The 18,540-nt window shown below is 39.1% G+C and overlaps 1 protein-coding gene across 1 annotated transcript in view; it reads right to left on the bottom strand.

Moving 5' to 3' along the window:
• Nucleotides 1-224: 224 nt before the first annotated feature.
• macc1 (MET transcriptional regulator MACC1) overlaps nt 225-18,540 on the bottom strand; it is a 45,562-nt gene continuing 27,246 nt past the window's right edge. The window contains exons 2-5 of the mRNA XM_055661490.1: nt 17,308-17,421; nt 14,725-16,790; nt 1,647-1,835; nt 225-1,545 (exon numbers count right to left, since the gene is read on the bottom strand). Coding sequence (XP_055517465.1) covers nt 1,333-1,545; nt 1,647-1,835; nt 14,725-16,790; nt 17,308-17,410 — 2,571 coding nt within the window. The 5' untranslated portion in view covers nt 17,411-17,421 and the 3' untranslated portion in view covers nt 225-1,332. The remainder of the gene's footprint in view (nt 1,546-1,646; nt 1,836-14,724; nt 16,791-17,307; nt 17,422-18,540) is intronic.

The raw sequence follows: 18,540 nt of genomic DNA, 5'->3' as shown, positions 1-18,540 counted from the left end.
TGTTACAATTTCCCCTATAAAACTGTTATACAATACTGTACTTGCAAGAAAAATTGTTTATTTTGAAACCCAGTTAAGTGGAATTTATTGCCACAGAACGATGTGGATATTTTTAAGGTGGAAAGTGATAGATTCTTGATTAGTACGGGTGTCAGAGGTTTTGGAGAGGAGGCAGGAGAATGTTCGCTGCCATCTTATCTGTGGAATTAAATTACAGATGAATATCATCTTGAACACTTTTATTGATAAGCAGTTAATGTTACAATTTCCCCTATAAAACTGTTATACAATACTGTACTTGCAAGAAAAATTGTTTATTTTGAAACCCAGTTAAGTACTGCTATACCCAACACTACAGAATTTATTTTTGCTTCCATAGTTATTTACATGTTGGAAAACTGAGATATTCCTGGCATTTGTTTTTTTTTCATAATATTGTACTTAAACACAAAAAGTATAAGATTTAATCCCAACGTACATCCAGAAAATAGTGAAAATTAATGTCCAGTTAACTAAAATAAAGGTGAGCACAGAACATGAAAGTAATACATCATCTCACAATTATTTTGATAAGAATCAAGGCCATTCTCTTAAACGTCAGTTTCTTATGGCAGGCAGTTGCATTGCTTAATGGTAGACAGCCCTTTTAGATAGAAATGTTCAAACATACAAGTCAAGAAATTGAAAACAGCTTATAAACAAAGTCAATCTTCCCCAGATTTCCTCCAAAGCTACACTTGATATTAATTTTGGTTTTGTGGAGGCAACTTCAAGCCTATTACTCACTGGTTTGAGTTTGCATCAAGCATATTTGGTGTCTTTGTAGAAAGCATCCTGATACAGTGGAGAATATGCAAGAGCATTATAATAAACATGTTTGAGCTGAATAATTCACTACAGGTTCAGAACTTAGTGGGGTAAAATTAAAAAAAGACCAAACAAGAAGAAATCTACGTACATAAATCAAAATGCATGTACATAAGCTGACATGTCAGTAACATCAAGTAACATTTCAAAAACAAATCTGATTGAGGTGAATTGTTGCAACACCCTGTTTTAGAAACTAAATCCCATCCATATATGGAATGCTGGACTTTAATAAAAGTTGTTGTATGAATCATGTTTGGAAATGGATGAGAAAATATAATCTACTATGTTTTGAAATTGCTGATCAATTATCAGACCACCACATAAGAATTAAAACTCAACCTATTATATTTATCATACAAGTATTTGTATTATGTGGAAACTCTGCTTCCATCAACCCCTCCATCCACACCACACACAGGATATTAGCAGATTTGTAACTTTCAAGTGGTTTAAATAAATAAATCACTCCTCTTCATCTCTTGGAAATGCAGCAGCCCTTAATATGTCCATACAGTTCACCAAAATAAGCACCCCGGTTAGATGTCTCCAATGCCTTGTAATTGGACTTTTCATTTTATCCAGTGCATTTTGCAGTTCTTGTAGTACATCCCGGTATCCATCTCCAAATTTGATGCTCCACGTGTAAAGAAAGTCATGTGCAGGTTTCCACATAGTCTGCAGAAAGAACAATTACATTGTGAATTTAAAAATTTTAACAAAAGAATCCCAAACAATCGACTAATCTACTCAGTAGATTTGTAAAACTAGCATCCTACCTCGTGACCAATTTCTCCACTTCTGGTTCTATGAGGCGCTTCGTATGCATCTATTTGCTGCTTTGATACTTTGGCGAGTTTTTCTGCCAGCTCCCTCCAACGAACACTTAGCTCCACGGCAGTTGAGAGCATAACAACATCCTGAACAATTCTAACCACTAATCCTTGGCAATCTAGCTTTAGCAGTCCCTATAAAACAAAGTATCAGCAAAATATGTTAGCAGAATTTAGCACATCTAATACATCTCTAATAATTTAAGATTAAAAAAATATTGCTTATAAGGATGATTGCATTCTGCTGATAACATCTCAGCAACATCAAGAACTATCTTCACATCCTAGTCAAAAATATTCCAGTTTATTGAGCTCCATACAGATGCTTAAAGGATTTAAAAGATCAAAGGTTTGCAATATTTATTTGCATGTGAATAATGTGTATTTTGTATTTTTGCAACATGCGCCTTCACTCAATGTTTTACTATTTCTTTAAAGCATTTGAAAAAGGTCAACAACATAGCTTTTAGGAGTAATTTTAACACAAAAGTGTATATTCTGGCCTGATAGTAACGTTCACAATCAATACTCAAATGTTTCCAGTTTAATGGTGGAGGCACTGGTCACATTTAAATATTCATCAGAATTTCTCTTCCTTCTGGCTATATGGTAAGGAGGGCAACATTTATCTTCCAGCTAGCTATAAATATGTAAAAGAGGCAAAATAATCTATTGGGAAGAAAAATGACTTCAGACCACTAATTTTGGGAGAGAAAAATCAGGAGCATTTCTTAATAGTCTGCCAAATACAACTGCCTGCTCATACTCTTAATCTGAAGTCTTAATCTTAGTCTGAAGAAGGGTTTCGGCCCAAAACGTCGCCCATTTCCTTCGCTCCATAGGTGCTGCTGCACCCGCTGAGTTTCTCCAGCAATTTTGTGTACCTTCGATTTTCCAGCATCTGCAGTTCCTTCTTGAACAACATACTCTTAATCTGATCCCCGCCATCCATCCAAATCATCCTAATCATCATTAAGACCCTGCAATTAATCTGGTCCCCAAAATAATTCCATCCCTCATGTTTCTTCCCAAACATCCAAATATTCCCCCTCTCCTGGGGCAGCAGCACCTCTGGACTGATATCTACCCGAGAAGAGGTCGTCCATTTCCCCTGACTCTCAGTTTGAAGAAGGGTCTCGTCCCAAAACATCACCTAGTCCTTTTCTCCAGAGAAGCTGTCTGACCAGCTGAGTTCCTCCAGCTTTGTGTGTTTATCCAGTTTAAACCAGCATCTGCAGTTCCTTCCTACACAAGATGTTAAGTTTATTGATTTTGTGGGCTTCAAGACAAGAAACCTACCTACTGCCCCATTAACCCCCTCCCCTCCACACCCACAAATAATGCCACTGAACTGAAACACCCAACCACAGTTATCTCCACTCCACATAAATCACACTCCAATAGATTCTATGGTCATTAATTATAATTCTCTTTCCATAAATGATGACTGGCTGGAATATTTCCAATATATAAATAGTTTAGGGCATCTTTATACATTTTATATAATATTTTCATTGGGCTGTATTAGATAACGCATTGAAGTGAATCATTAATTGCTTGACAAGATTGCTGTGGAATTCTAACATCATAAATGAGAGTGATTGCAAATCAGAGTTAGTGAGCACAGAAACACGCCCATCAGCTTACAATGACCATAGTACACAAGTATATTTATGTATAATTCGATCTATATTTAGTCCACAGCTTTATCTCCACCTCGGGCAATGCTCCAAATTCTAACCACTACAAATATCCCTTTCTGATTCAAAATCTCTACCTCTCACTTTTTACTTATGCCATTTGTTTCATACGAAGGAAAATATTTTTTGCCATTTGTCCTACATATCACCCTCATAATTTTGCAAACCTCTCTGCTCCAGGGAAACAATCCCATCCAATCCAATCTCTCCCCATTATTGAGCTATTCCAGTCCAGGCCACAACTTTATGAGTCCCTTCCATACCTTCTCAAGGGCCATCACTCCCTTCCTACAACCTGGCAACCAAAATAATACACAATAGTCCAGCAAATAAATGTTTTACAAAGTTGGAGCATGATGTCCCTACTATTAAATTCTATGCCACGCCGATGAAGGCAGGCATTATATATGTTCCTTTAAAATGCTACTTGCCCATGTGGCCACGTTCAGTTATCACAAGATTTGTACCCCACAGTGCTTCTGTTCATCGTGTTCAAGTAGGAACAGATTCATCAACCATCCTTGTCGACTTACAATTTACTGGTATGTCCTACCCTTATTTAACTATCCAAAATGTATCACTTGCAATTTGTCTGGAGTAAATTCCATCTGTCAATGTTCTACCTAACTTTCCGACTAATCAATATCACGCTGTAGCCCAAAACAGTTTTCTTCCCTGCTGACACTATAAATTTTCATGTTATTTGCAATTTTACTATTCGTGCTTCATACTTCCCAGCCAATAATATTTATCACAGACATTAGGACTCCCAGGACTGGTCCATCAGTCACAAATTTCTTCATAAATGCAATCTTCCACCATCATCCTAAACCTCATATTAAAGCAATTTTGGATCAATTTGTCAGTTAGCATTGGGCTCCAAGTATTAGGCTCAGCTTTCCATACAAAACTATGCTGACCATTCCAAATCAAACCTTGCCTTTTCATGTATAAAATAAATCCTGTTTCTGAATGTTTTCCCCAATAATCCAGTATCTTCTATTTTCTCAAAATATCTGCTTTAACCAACCAAGCCACAGGACCATGTGCCATGCAACGTGCATTTATGTTAATACATTAAAGCATCCCAAGGCTCTTCATGGAAGGATGATGAAAATATTTGGTGCAACCACGCTCTAATTCAAGGAGTACTTAGAACAAACAAAACGTAAAATATTATTTTAAGAATTCTGTATTAATGAAAGTTTTCATATCAAGCTATTCTTAAGTTCCACTAATATCGATTGCAGATTATTTAGCAGCAGCAATTTTTTGGAGCCAAATGTTTGTGGATTGAAATCCGCTCTCACTCAATCTTTGGTCAGATAAAAATTCTACACACACTTCATTGCAAGAGTTCTGTGTGCTGTCTTCGAGGAGATCTTATAGAGCGGTGTAATATCATGAGAGGAATAGATTGGGTAGATGCACAGAGTCTCTTGCCCAGAGTAGGTGAATCGAAAATCAGAGGACATAGGTTTACAGTGAAGGGGAAAACATTTAATAGGAATCGGAGGGGTGATTTTTTCACACAAAAGGTGGCGGGTGTATGGAATAAGCTGCCAGAGGAGGTAGTTGAGGCAGGGACGTTTCCAACTTTTAAGAAACAGGTAGTCAGGTACATGGATAGGACATGGGCCAAACCCAGGCTGGTGAGACTAGTGTAGCTGGGACATATTGGCCGTTGTGAGCAAGTTGGGCCGAAGGGCCTGTTTCCACACTGTATCATTCTAGATTCTGTGACTTTAGATCATAAAATGCACATATGCTCGTTTATAAACATTTTCTTGGTGGTTCAAAAGTTGACGTTACTTTCTTCAGATGAATATTTGCATGTTGATTTATTTTGAATGTCGTTGTTTAGGTGTATTGATGGTCTGCACAACAATATCAGTATTGGCACCACCACCAGCATCAAGATCAATCAGACTATTCCCATGAGCAAAGTCATGGTTTAGCAGAAAATTATAATAAGCATCGACGTGCAGATTGTGCCACACCAATGTTCATCATACAAGGCAAATATTGTTTGTCACAAGAGTAATTGATGAATTATAGAAGATGCAGCAAGGGGACAATGAAATACTAGTGAATTGGTGGGTGGAGAGAAAACACTCCAAATATTAACCTTTTTTGTGTTTGTTCATCACAGAAATTTCACAGCACAATTTTGTTGCAAAGATGGTTAGCAGCAAACAAGAGGGAAAGTTACAGAAACAAGGGTCCTGGACTTCAGAAACAAGGGTCCAGAACTTAAAGAAAGGTGGCTTTGAGGGTATGAGAATTGAACTGGCCAAGATAGACTGGCAAATGATTCTTAAAGGGTTGACAGTGGATATGCAATGGAAGGCATTTAAAAACTGCATGGATGAACTACAACAAGTGTTCATCCCAGTTTGTCAAAAGAATAAATCAGGGAAGGTAGTGCATCCGTGGATAACAAGGGAAATCAGGGATAGTATCAAAACAAAAGATGAAGCGTACAAATTACCCAGAACAAGCAGCCTACCAGAGGACTGGGAGAAATTCAGAGTCCAGCAGAGGAGGACAAAAGGCTTAATTAGGAAAGGGAAAATAGATTATGAAAGAAAACTGGCAGGGTACATAAAAACTGACTGCAAAAGTTTTTATAGATATGTGAAGAGGAAAAGATTAGTTAAAACAATGTAGGTCCCTTGCAGTCAGAAACAGGTGAATTGATCATGGGGAACAAGGACATGGCAGACCAATTGAATAACTACTTTGGTTCTGTCTTCACTAAGGAAGACATAAACAATCTGCCGGAAATAGCAAGGGACCGGGGGTTAAATGAGATGGAGGAACTGAGTGAAATCCAGGTTAGCTGGGAAGTGATGTTAGGTAAATTGAATGGATTAAAGGCCGATAAATCCCCAGGGCCAGATAAGTTGCATCCCAGAGTACTTAAGGAAGTAGCTGCAGAAATAGTGGATGCATTAGTGATAATTTTTCAAAACTCTTTAGATTCTGGAGTTGTTCCTGAGGACTGAAGGGTAGCTAATGTAACCCCACTTTTTTAAAAAGGGAGGGAGAGAGAAAACGGGGAATTACAGACCAGTTAGTCCAACATCGGTGGTGGGGAAAATTCTAGAGTCAGTTATTAAAGATGGGATAGCAGCATATTTGGAAAGTGGTGAAATCATTGGACAAAGTCAGCATGGATTTATGAAAGGTAAATCATGTCTGACGAATCTCATAGAATTTTTCGAGGATGTAACTAGTAGAGTGGATAAAGGAGAACCAGTGGATGTGTTATATCTGGACCGTCAGAAGGCTTTCGACAAGGTCCCACATAAGAGATTAGTATACAAACTTAAAGCACAAGGCATTGGGGGTTCAGTATTGATGTGGATAGAGAACTGGCTGGCAGACAGGAAGCAAAGAGTGGGAGTAAACGGGGTCCTTTTCAGAATGGCAGGCAGTGACTAGTGGGGTACCGCAAGGCTCAGTGCTGGGACCCCAGCTATTTACAATATATATTAATGATCTGGATGAGGGAATTGAATGCAACATCTCCAAGTTTGCGGATGACACGAAGCTGGGGGGCAGTGTTAGCTGTGAGGAGGATGCTAGGAGGCTGCAAGGTGACTTGGATAGGTTGGGTGTGTGGGCAAATGCATGGCAGATGCAATATAATGTGGATAAATGGGAGGTTATCCACTTTGGTGGCAAAAACAGGAAAGTAGACTATTATCTGAATGGTGGCCGATTAGGAAAAGGGGAGATGCAACAAGACCTGGGTGTCATGGTACACCAGTCATTGAAAGTAGGAATGCAGGTGCAGCAGGCAGTGAAGAAAGCAAATGGTATGTAGGCATTCATAGCAAAAGGATTTGAGTATAAGAGCAGGGAGGTTCTACTGCAGTTGTACAGGGTCTTGGTGGGGCCACACCTGGAGTATTGCGTACAGTTTTGGTCTCCTAATCTGAGGAAAGACATTCTTGCCATAGAGGGAGTACAGAGAAGGTTCACCAGACTGATTCCTGGGATGGCAGGACTTTCATATGAAGACAGACTGGATAGACTTGGTTTGTACTCGCTAGAATTTAGAAGATTGAGGGGGGATCTTATAGAAACTTACAAAATTCTTAAGGGGTTGGACAGGCTAGATGCAGGAAGATTAATCCTGATGTTGGGGAAGTCCAGAACTAGGGGTCACAGTTTAAGGATAAGAGGAAAGTCTTTTAGGACCGAGATGAGAAAATCATTTTTTACACAGAGAGTGGTGAATCTGTGGAATTCTCTGCCACAGAAGGTAGTTGAGGTCAGTTCATTGGCTATATTTAAGAGGGAGTTAGATGTGGCCTTTGTGGCTAAAGGGATCAGGGGGTATGGAGAGAAGGCAGAGATGAGATACCGAGTTGGATGATCAGCCATGATCATATCGAATGGCGGTGCAGGCTCGAAGGGCCGAATGGCCTACTCCTCCACCTATTTTCTATGTTTCTATGTTTCTATGTTACACTGAAAAATACTACTGAAGCAAAGCTCAATGTTTCAATGAAAATAAAAAAACATGAATAGGTCAATATAATGAAAGTTTATGGAGAAATTATATAAAATTATTTTCCAGAGAAATCAAATTTGCCTAATTCTATAATTTGTTTTGGTTTATACATATAGAGGCACCTAAACAAATACAACGGATTGGTCGCCAACTTGTAACTTTGGAAGTGGAGGATGGAAATGCAGATTACTAACCAAAATTAGCTCAAGTATCTATGACTAATCCATAAATGTTCTTCAACACTTCACCTCAACTTAAAAAAAAAAAAAAAATCTACCATGGCCCTTGTGACACAAAGCTTAAGGAGGTAAGTGTTTTATGTTTCATGTTTGAAAAGCTGCAAATAAAAATATTATTCTTGGAATGTTATTCTTAACAGTCATAGAATGGTACAGTGTGGAAAGGTGCCCTTCAACCCACCACATCCATGCCAAACTTTTTGACCAGACTAAGTCTGCTCCTAAATGTGGTGATAGTATATGAACCCACCACGTCCTCTGGAAACAAGCCCCAGATATCGACCACTCTGTAAAAACTGCCCTCCCCAAAATCCCCCTAAATCTCTCTCACCTCACCTTAAAACTATGACCACTTGTTTTTGATATCTCATTCATGCCTCATAATTTATACCACTAGATCAGGTCTCACATCATCCAGGAACAACAAACGCAGCCTATTCAATCTCTCCTCAAAGTTATCAAAACTAGGCAACATGTCAGTAAATCTCCTCAGTACTCTCCTCAGCACAACCATATCCTTCCTATACATAGACACAAAATGCTGGAGTAACTTAGCAGGTCAGGCAGCATATCTGGAGAAAAGGAATAGGTGACGTTTTGGGTCGAAATCCAACTTCAGTCTGAAGCAAGGCCTAGAGCCAAAACGTCACATATTCCTTTTCTCCAGATGCTGTCTGACCCGCTGAGCTACTCCAGAATTTTGTGTCTATCTTCGGTGTAAACCAGCATCTGCAGTTCATTCCTGCACATATCCTTTCTATAATGTGGTGACCAGAACTGTTTACAATATTGAAAGTGCGATATAACCAGCCTTTATAAAGTTGCATTTATTTTGTTTTTTTGGAATACTTTAAATATTGAAGGGCATTCAAGAATTTCCAAATTGTTTTTGATAAGTACAGGTCAACTCGTCTTTGGAAACTGCAGCATGGATTTCATTGGGATGCATCCACTCACCCATTATCTTATTGCTGCTTGTCAAATACCTTCAAGAAATTTGCTCTTTATACAAACATGTTGAAACCTGAACGAACACGTATTGGTACAACATTATGGTACACGTATTATGCTCAGATGCTGTTTGAATTCCAAACACATGGAAATTCACTGTGACAAATATTCCATTAAAAGGTATGCAATTTGGAACTTAGCTTCCATTCTCAAGTTTCCAAAGTGATACGAAAATTTCTACTGCTTGATGAACACCTATAAAAGACAGACTATTGAAGACATGTGAATCATAATGCTTTGTGCAAAACATCAATAGGGGCATAGCAAATAAATCACATCATCCAGAACCAAGACAAATTCTTCACTCAATTTTAAGCCCACAGCATAATATTGTCCCTTATTTATCGTCAGATGGTATTTTCTGCAAGAATTTCATTGTCCTATCAGGGACACATGACAATAAACTCACTTGAACTTTTCACAACAGCTAAAAAGATGATTGTTTAAAATGCTAGAAATATTTAATCAGATTATGCAAAGGTCATGTACTAAACCAAATAGAGTTATGCCCTTTTCTGCTTCGAACACTGGGCAAAATTAGAAAGCACTACTTGTATACTCTTTGATAAAGTTTGCCGCATAGAAAGCTGCTGTGAAAGGTTAGATCGCATGGGATCCGGAGCTAGCTAACTGCATACAGAGTTGACTTTGTGGTAGGCAGCAGACAATGGTGGTTGAAGGTTGTTTTATGGTCTGGAGCAGGGGTCGGCAACCTTCTTCTGCATTGGGTTCAGAACCCATGTATGTGAGCAGATGACGGGCCACATCTATCGCCATAGTTAATAAATGGAGGTAATAATAATACATACTAACTAAATTAGTAATTAGTAATAATACATACTAGTAATACATAAATTAGTAATAACACATACTAATAATACATACTAACTAGTGTGACACGTGGTGTTCTTTTTCAGATTAGTTTTCACGTGTTTTTCCAATTAGTTTTCTGCAGTTCCCAGATCCCTCGCATGCCCCGGGACTGGCTGCAGTTCCCAGGTTGGCTAGAGTGCCTCAGGACTGGCTGCAGTTCCCAGGTTGGCTAGAGTGCCTCAGGACTGGCTGCAGTTCCCAAATCCCTCGCGTCCCCGGGACTGGCTGCAGTTCCCAGATTGGCTAGCATGCCCAGGGATTGGCTGCAGTTCCCAGGTCGGCTTGCGTCCCCAGGACTGGCTGCAGTTCCCAGGTCACCTGCGTGCCCCAGGACTGGCTGCAGTTCACAGGTTGCGGAAACTAATTGAAAAAAGGTGACATCGGTGGCCCAGATGATTTTGGGTTATTGGCCGGATACGGCCCGTGGGCCATAGGTTGCCAACTCCTGGTCTGGAGGCCTGTGATTTGTGGTGTACCTCAAGTGTTAGTGCTGGGGACAATGTTGCTAATCATCTACATCAACTATTCAAATGAAAATGCACAAGGCATAATTAGCAAGCCTGCAGATGGCACCAAAATAAATGGTATTGTAGACAGTGAAAATGAAAAATTATAGTTGTGCCTTCATCGGCTGAGCAAGTGGGCCAATAAATGGCAAATAAGTGAAAGATGTTGGAATTTTGGAAATCAAACTGGGGCAGGTACTTCACGGTGAAGAGCTTGGGGTGTGTTGTAAAGCAGAGGGACCGAGGAGCACATGCACATAGTTCCCTGAAAGTAGCGTCACGGGTAGTGAATATATGGAAGGAGCTGCCAGAGGAAGTAGTTGAAGCAGGTACAACAACAACAACAACAACATTTTAAATTAATTTTAACAGTGATATGGAAAGGAAAGGTTCAGGCTAATGTGCACCAAACACAGGCAAGTGGGTCTGGCTTAGATGGGACATCATGGTAGATATGGCCATGTTGGACTGAAAGCATGTTTCTATGGGTCTAGGAATGAACAATTTTCATTCTTAGCACTTTATGACTGTCATAAGCAAACCTTATGCATATGTGTGTTTTTACAATACTGGGTACAAAAAGTGTGACATCATACATAAAACTGAAGTTCACAAATAAATTATTTCAACTTGAATCAGGTTAATCAAAAACCCTCAGCAGCAGTACATGACAGGGAGATGACATGACAATTCATGGTTGAGAAAATGTAATTAATGAACAAAATTCCTTGTTTAACATGCGTTCCTATGCAGTTTTTTTTTACACTTTATGTTTGGTTTCCACCAGAACATCAGTTACACTAAATTTATAAAGTAATTTTTTTTCTGAAGCATGATAGCTTCACTTTCACCGTTTTTCAACATACAAATGTACTTTCTTGCTATAAACATGGAGTATGTGACCAAATGAGAAATACTCCTGTTATCTACTGAAACGTGTGTTATGCACGTTACACAGTGTCCAAGGGTGGACACCAAAATGAAAGTAGCTCCTGTTCCTTCCAATACTTCTTCTTTTGTAATTTATTTATCATGTTTTGAATAAACTTTATGGAAGTAATTGACCATACATAATAAGAGACTGCAGGTACATAATTTGATGGAAATATAGCTACTGCAAAATGCTGGTGTTACGAGTGTGATGGTGGACACCAAAAATATTCACTAATTTTGGCATGCAGCAGCTTTGACAGAATCTTGATATTAAGGTTACTTTCTTCTCATAATTTCATTATCTATTGAGTTCTTCAAACCGGAACATTTTCAATCTCCCTGGGAAGTTCTTTGGTCTTAATTTACCATTGCAGTGTAACAGAGGTTACTCTAAGATAGGGTGAACACCAAGAGTAATCACCGTTACACTGTTTGAAATATGGCCATTCAGAACACTTAATGCCAAATTCATCAAAAGTTTTGCTTATTATTGTGAAACATGCATCTCTGTAAAGCAACAAACTTGAAAATGTTTTGAATTATAGTGAAATGAATGCAGAAATTGCCTCTATTTCATTGTGTCAAAGCATGTCACATTTATGGTGTCCTAAAAATTGATATTGTTTTAGATAAACTGGTTGAATTAGGGAATTAATTTAATTCCTAACTTGATTTTATCTCTACTATCTCTTGCACATTTTAGTAACAATCCGTGGAAAAATTAACCCCATACTACTTGAAACAGATGAGTTATGACATGTTTAATGTTCTGTGCTGAAATCTCTCCAGTATTGTAAAAAAAAATACACCAATGTTTTGCAAACAGTTATTAATAGTGCAGGGCTGTAGAGCTAGAAGAATCTTGTTGATAAAACAGAGTCCAGTGAAAACCTGATGATATGATAAATAGCTGAACAAGGTTATTCATTTGCATCTGGAATCTCGTGTCCCAAGGTTATTCATTTCAAAGATTGCTGTCACTATGTACTTTTATGACATTATGAACAAACTGGAAGTTCAAAATAGCATAAAGGGCAGGTATGCAATGAAAACAAAGTGCAAAAATGCAAATAACAATAAAGATTAAAGTTCTCGCTGATCTAGTAACTATTCACAGAACCCCCAAAACCTTGCAGCATTGGAGGAGTTCATTTGATCGAATGTCCGTAAGACCAAATAGTTTAACTTGCTCATCCTCTCCCAAGGCACTCATAGAGCATGGAACAGTAAAACACAGAACTGGCCCCTGTGACTTGGGGCAACACGTCTGTGACGAAAATGGTGAACACTGCCCAGCCCATCATGTGTTCTGACCTCCCCACCATTGAAAGATTTACGGGAGTCGTTGCCACAAAAAGTCAGCCATCATCATCAGAGACCACATCACCCTGGCCACATATTCATTTCGTCCCTGCCATCGGGAAGAAGGTACAGGAGCCTGAAATCTAACTTCCGGGTTCAGGAACAGCTTCCCAACAGCCATCATGCCATTAAATACTATTACCTCTAAGCACTGAACTACATAGACTTGGGGAATTGGTTGTGTCTTTTTGCACTATTATTGTTTGTTTTTTATGTGTGTGTTATATCATGTATATGTATATTTTATATACACGTTGATCTAATTTTGTTGTTTATTATATTGTTTCCAATGCACTATGTTTACATATTTTGTGTGCTATTGCAAGTAAAGCAATCATTTTTCTATTTGAGACATGACAATAAAACACTCTCAACATGATGCAATGGTATATCTAAAAATGTGTAAAGATGGTGGCGCCTCCCGGCAGCGGCCTCTGCATCTGTCTTTTTTTTGTCCTGTTGAGTGTATAGTTTGGTTGTAGTTTATATATTGTTCTTAGCTGTGTATATGTGGGGTACGGGGGGGGGGGGGGGGGGGGGGGGAGATCTTTTAAATCTCCTCCCTGTACGGGGGACCCGACCTTTTCCCTGTCGGGTCTCCGTTGTCGAGGCCTAGCACCATGGAGCGGCCTCCAACCTGAACAACCTGTGGGCTCCAGACGCGGAGCCTGTGGACTCACATCGCGGAGCTGGCCGGCTTCGGAACATGGAGAGCTGTGGTGGTGCGCGGCTGTGACCCGACTTCGAAGCTTCGGAGGCTCACGCCGCAAGCCCTGTGGACGGTGACATCGGGAGCACGCGGGTCCCTGGTGGGAGACCGCTTTTTGGAGCTCCCGCAATGGCAAGTTCTCAGGCCTGAATTGCGAGGTTCAAAACGATCCGGAGTGGGGCCTTAAATCACCCGGCGCGGCTTTAAACTTGGCCCCTCTCACCTTAAACCTATGACCTCTAGTTCTGACTGCACATTCTATCCATGCCTCTCATAATTTGATATACTCTATCAGGTCTCCCTGCAATATCTAGCATTCAGTGAAATCAATTTGTCTGTACAACTCTCTGGTTGTAGCTAAGACTGCCTAATCCAACAACATTTTGGTATACCTCCTCTGTACCCTTTCAAAAGCCTCCACATTCTACTTTTAATGACGTGTCCAGAATGGCACACAATATTCCAAATGTGGCCAAACAGAAGTCCTATAAAGCTGCATCATGATATCCTGATCCTTGTATTTAATGCCCCAACCTATGAAGGCAAGCTTACCAGATGCCTTCTGGAGTGCTCTACTTGTATTGCCAATTTCAGGGAGCTGTGGATTTGGAGCCAAATCGACTTTACATCAACGCTGTTGAGGGTCATGCCATCAATTGTAGATTTCCCCCTTAGATTTGACCTCCTATTTTATTTCCACCCTACTTGGTTTTCAGCTAATAATAGCTGTGAGAAGAAATATCAATAACGCAATGCACATCTTTGACATGAGAATTTGGAATGGTAGACTATACTATACTACCTTTCATGCTGCGCTGCCATTGATGATTATGGTTGATTTACTTGTTGGTCTCAACTTCACTGACCTGACTGATTCCATAACTCCTGATATTTTTGCAATCCAAAAATCTAAACCATAATCACTCCTCACGATTTAACATATCTCTGGAATACAGGTTCAAATATGCACATGTACGACCTTTCTTTGTAGCTTTAAATGTTCATATTTATATTAATAACCATTTTCATCCGTTTGATTACACTTTCTCAAACCTCAGTGCATTACCATCACCTAAACCACTGAACAGACAAAAGGTTTCTTCTTAAAATCGCTTCAAACATACCATGCGCTGCAATGGCATGATAACCTTATTAAAACTACTTACCACAATAATTTCGTGGAGAAATTTTCTCTTTATCTTGTTACTGGTAGCATGGCAATCTTCTTTTAGTTTCTCTAGTATACATGCAACTCTTTCCGATTCACTCTCAGCTGGAGTTCTGGTTATTTTATCCAGTGGGAGATCACTGTATCCAAGCACTTCAGCAAATGGCTTCCAATTGGAAATATTATCTGTCACGTTTGCACGGACAGATGAGTACATGTACGTCAATTTCTTAATAGGAATGGTAACTTGATCAAGCAGCATCTTGGTTGTAACTTTCACATCTGAAAAGTCCATGACTTGCTCCTTAGAAATCACCTTCACATTTTTGCAATGCACCAAACCAACCTTTCCACGTAAAAAACCAACATACCATTCTTTAGTCCTTGTTTGACCTAGTACTTTGACTTTGTCCAACCCAAGAAGTGCAATAGTGTCCCCTTTAAAATATTCTAATAAGTATTCAATCTTTGGTTGTCTGAGCACAGGTTTCAGTGCCACTCCATACTTGATAATATTGACCTCTCTCTCCTTAAATATGCGATACTTGACAGGTGATGTTTCATGTGAAGAAATACGTGTTAGCGATTCCTTGCGTTTTTGATATCGTCTTTTCACATTTGACTTGGCTGTTGGCAAGGGTGTCTGGACACTGAATTGCGTTATTACATCCTGGTTGGCACCTTTAACATGAATCCCAAGTTGAAATGAATTAATTTCCCCAGATTTAGACATAGTCAATGAGAAATGTTGTTGAATTGTCCTACCCATTGCTAACAAGGTTTTGTTAATTTGCTTGTTCTGATCTCTTTCCTCTACTTCATACTTTGTGTCGGTGGGAACAATTAAAAATTGGAGATCCTGTGGCCTCTCTAAAAGAAATTGATGCTTTCCCCAAAGTTGAAGAACAACCGGTGGCAAATTTTTATTGTTTTTCTTCATATCTGTAAATCTCTGCGGGATTTCATTGTGACAAAAAATTGTACAAACAGCGGTAAAAACTGGATGGATGTGTTTGGGGCCATAAATTCCAATTGTAATCAACTTGTTCAGATAATCCCATACGGTCATTGCTGGTGGCTGAATAGTTTTTGCTTCAATTGCTGGAACAATATACATAAAATGACTCAGATTTTCCAGTTTTACTTGCATAACATCTTTGTATATATAGATATTACGCACCTTCTCAAAAGGGCCATCTTTAGCATCACTACAGAAGCATAGAGTTTCAGTCATAACTTGACTCATAGGATCAGTTTTCACCTCAGCTGTCACTTTCATATCCAAAGAGATAAAATCTTCGGAGTTGAAATTGCTCAGTTTTAGCTCCAGAAACGGGCCAATAGTAGTACAAAAATCATTATTAAGCACCTGAGGTGGTTCAATCAATGACTTAATAGCAACCTCCTGGATTTCACCAGGTGAAACATGACCTTCAGGTATATGGACACTTACGTCCGATTCAGGCAGATGAAGCGATCCCCCTTTATGGTCCATCTTACAGACGATATGTGTTTCAACAGCTTGAGTCTGCCCCCATCCAGGGTTTTGACTCACTATATCTAAATCGAGGCACGATCTAGTTAATTGTCTGTGGTTCAACCATGCCATTTTGTAAGCTTCTCTGTCATTTTGAAAAGATTCCAAGTTTGGAGCCATAAATTGGCTCACCGGACGATTATTTTGAGGAACAACTTCTTTGTTTGAAAAATCCAAAATATCCGATGCACTTTTCCACCTTCCATGCTGCTTTGCAAATGGTCTTCCAATATAGATTAGGTCGTCAATGTCCAATCCATCAGCTGAGGAGTCAATGGACTCTGCAGTCCTTGGATTTTCAAACAGTAATAGTGGATTCTCATTTAATGTAGGCGATGTCTTTACTATTTTACACTCACTTTCTCTGGTAATGTCATCCAAAAATGGGTTAGATCCTGACCGGCCATTCCAAAATGGGTTTGTGCTCTGAGAAACAGCATGGTTAGGAGGGTCAAATATTAGTTTATCCCATTCTTGCAGTAGATCAGGTTCTTGTCCATAGGAGATTCCTTGCAAACTGTTGTTATCTATAGATGATAAAGACAGAAATAAAATGCAGAAGAATGAAAAATATGAATGGGTACTTAAATGTCAAATGAAAAAGTGGAACACAAAGAAGACAATCAAGAGCAAAAATATTCTAATTATGACTGTTTATTATGATTTATATCCAGGATGTTGAAGCTTTCATAGTCCTGGCCTATCAGGATGAATAGATCACAAATTGTTTTGTGCCAATCGAAATAGAGCCCTAGTCTTCACATAGATTAACACAGAGTTGCAGATGCCTACTGCAGGTTTGCTGAGAACACCATTCAACTGACAGGGAAGACAATATAAGCATTTTGACAAATTCTTGGGTGTAGTGAAAAAGAGGCATAAAAACATCTAATTCACCCACGCCCCGATTGGTACATATTGTCCCTCGGAACAAAAAGCAGGAATTTAAATTTCTGCAGCTAAACATTCTAGCAACAGTAAATTAATCTCAATAAACCAGAACATGCTTTAGAATTTATTTTTACAGTGTATCATTTTCAGTACCATTTAAAAAACCGTGAGTATTTGATGGGTTTTCATCCAGGTCAATCAGTGTTCCTTCTGACTTGCTGCGTGTATGTCTGGGAGAATGTGTTCTGACATCCATTATGATTGATTCTGAAAACAAAGTTAAACAGGTAAACATGATATTTCATTGTAATGGGCAAAATGGATACGGTGCCAAATATTTCATATCCCTCACAAGCATGTCCTATTTATTAGAAGGAGCAATCTGATATACAAACATACAGCATACAAAGATAAATTCTGTTGCCACTTTCCAAGAAAACTGTTGGAAATTTAATGGTTCTTTATTGCCACGTATGCACAGTAGTGAAATTCCTTTGCGCAACCACAGATGATTGATGAGATATACAAAATCAATATTTTTTGCAAAGGGGATGAGAAGCACTCCACATTACAGAAAGGTGGGAATTGAGAAATTAAATGAAATACAGATTACTAATTTTAGATCTGAAAAGTAAGATTTATTTCTAAGCACCAAAGCCCACTTTGTGCTTCTCACTGAGACGTGCCAGCACCTTTTCATTTGAAATGTTACACTGATAACTTTTTTAACATCCTTTGCTTCACCATCTCTGAAGCCTCCATTCAGTATTTTCCATTCTGCCTCTGTATCTTCCTACCATCCTATTCACATTCACAGCCTTTGGATTTCCAACATTTCAAATTCAATCTCTAGCACTCCTACCCTTTGTAAATGTTCTGGTCTATCCACCATAACAATTGTTTCAAACACCACTTGCCTTACACATTGTACCTAGCATTACACATTGTTCCTCGATGCTCATAGTTTCCTCAGCAGTGTCCCCATCTTGTTCTCAGCTCACTATACATTTTTCTCTTTTCCAGGTCCTACAACACATTCTAAGCTCCAAGGTTGCTGTAAATAAATAGGCAATCCGAGATAAAATCCAAAGATAAAACTGATAGCATTTAACATGGTTTACCCCCTATTGTTACAGATTAATCCCTCACCCACGACTCCTCCATGTCCATAGTTCTACTCTCACTCTCTCTCCCCCTAATGGAACAAGAGTAGAGTTCCCTTCGTCCTCACCATTCACCCTTCCGGCCTCCGCATCCAACACATCATTCGCCAACATTTCCGCCACCTTAAACATGATCCCATCAGTTACCACTTCCAATGCACACCCTTTTCTGCATTACACAGAGTTCGCTCCCACTGCAACTCCTTGGTTCGCTTATCTCTTC

The sequence above is a fragment of the Leucoraja erinacea genome, chromosome 2 (genome assembly GCF_028641065.1).
Source record: "Leucoraja erinacea ecotype New England chromosome 2, Leri_hhj_1, whole genome shotgun sequence".
NCBI classification, from domain to species: Eukaryota; Metazoa; Chordata; class Chondrichthyes; order Rajiformes; family Rajidae; genus Leucoraja; species Leucoraja erinaceus.
The sequence above is the reverse complement of the archived record's forward strand: the minus strand, read 5'-3'. Positions and strand labels throughout refer to the sequence as shown.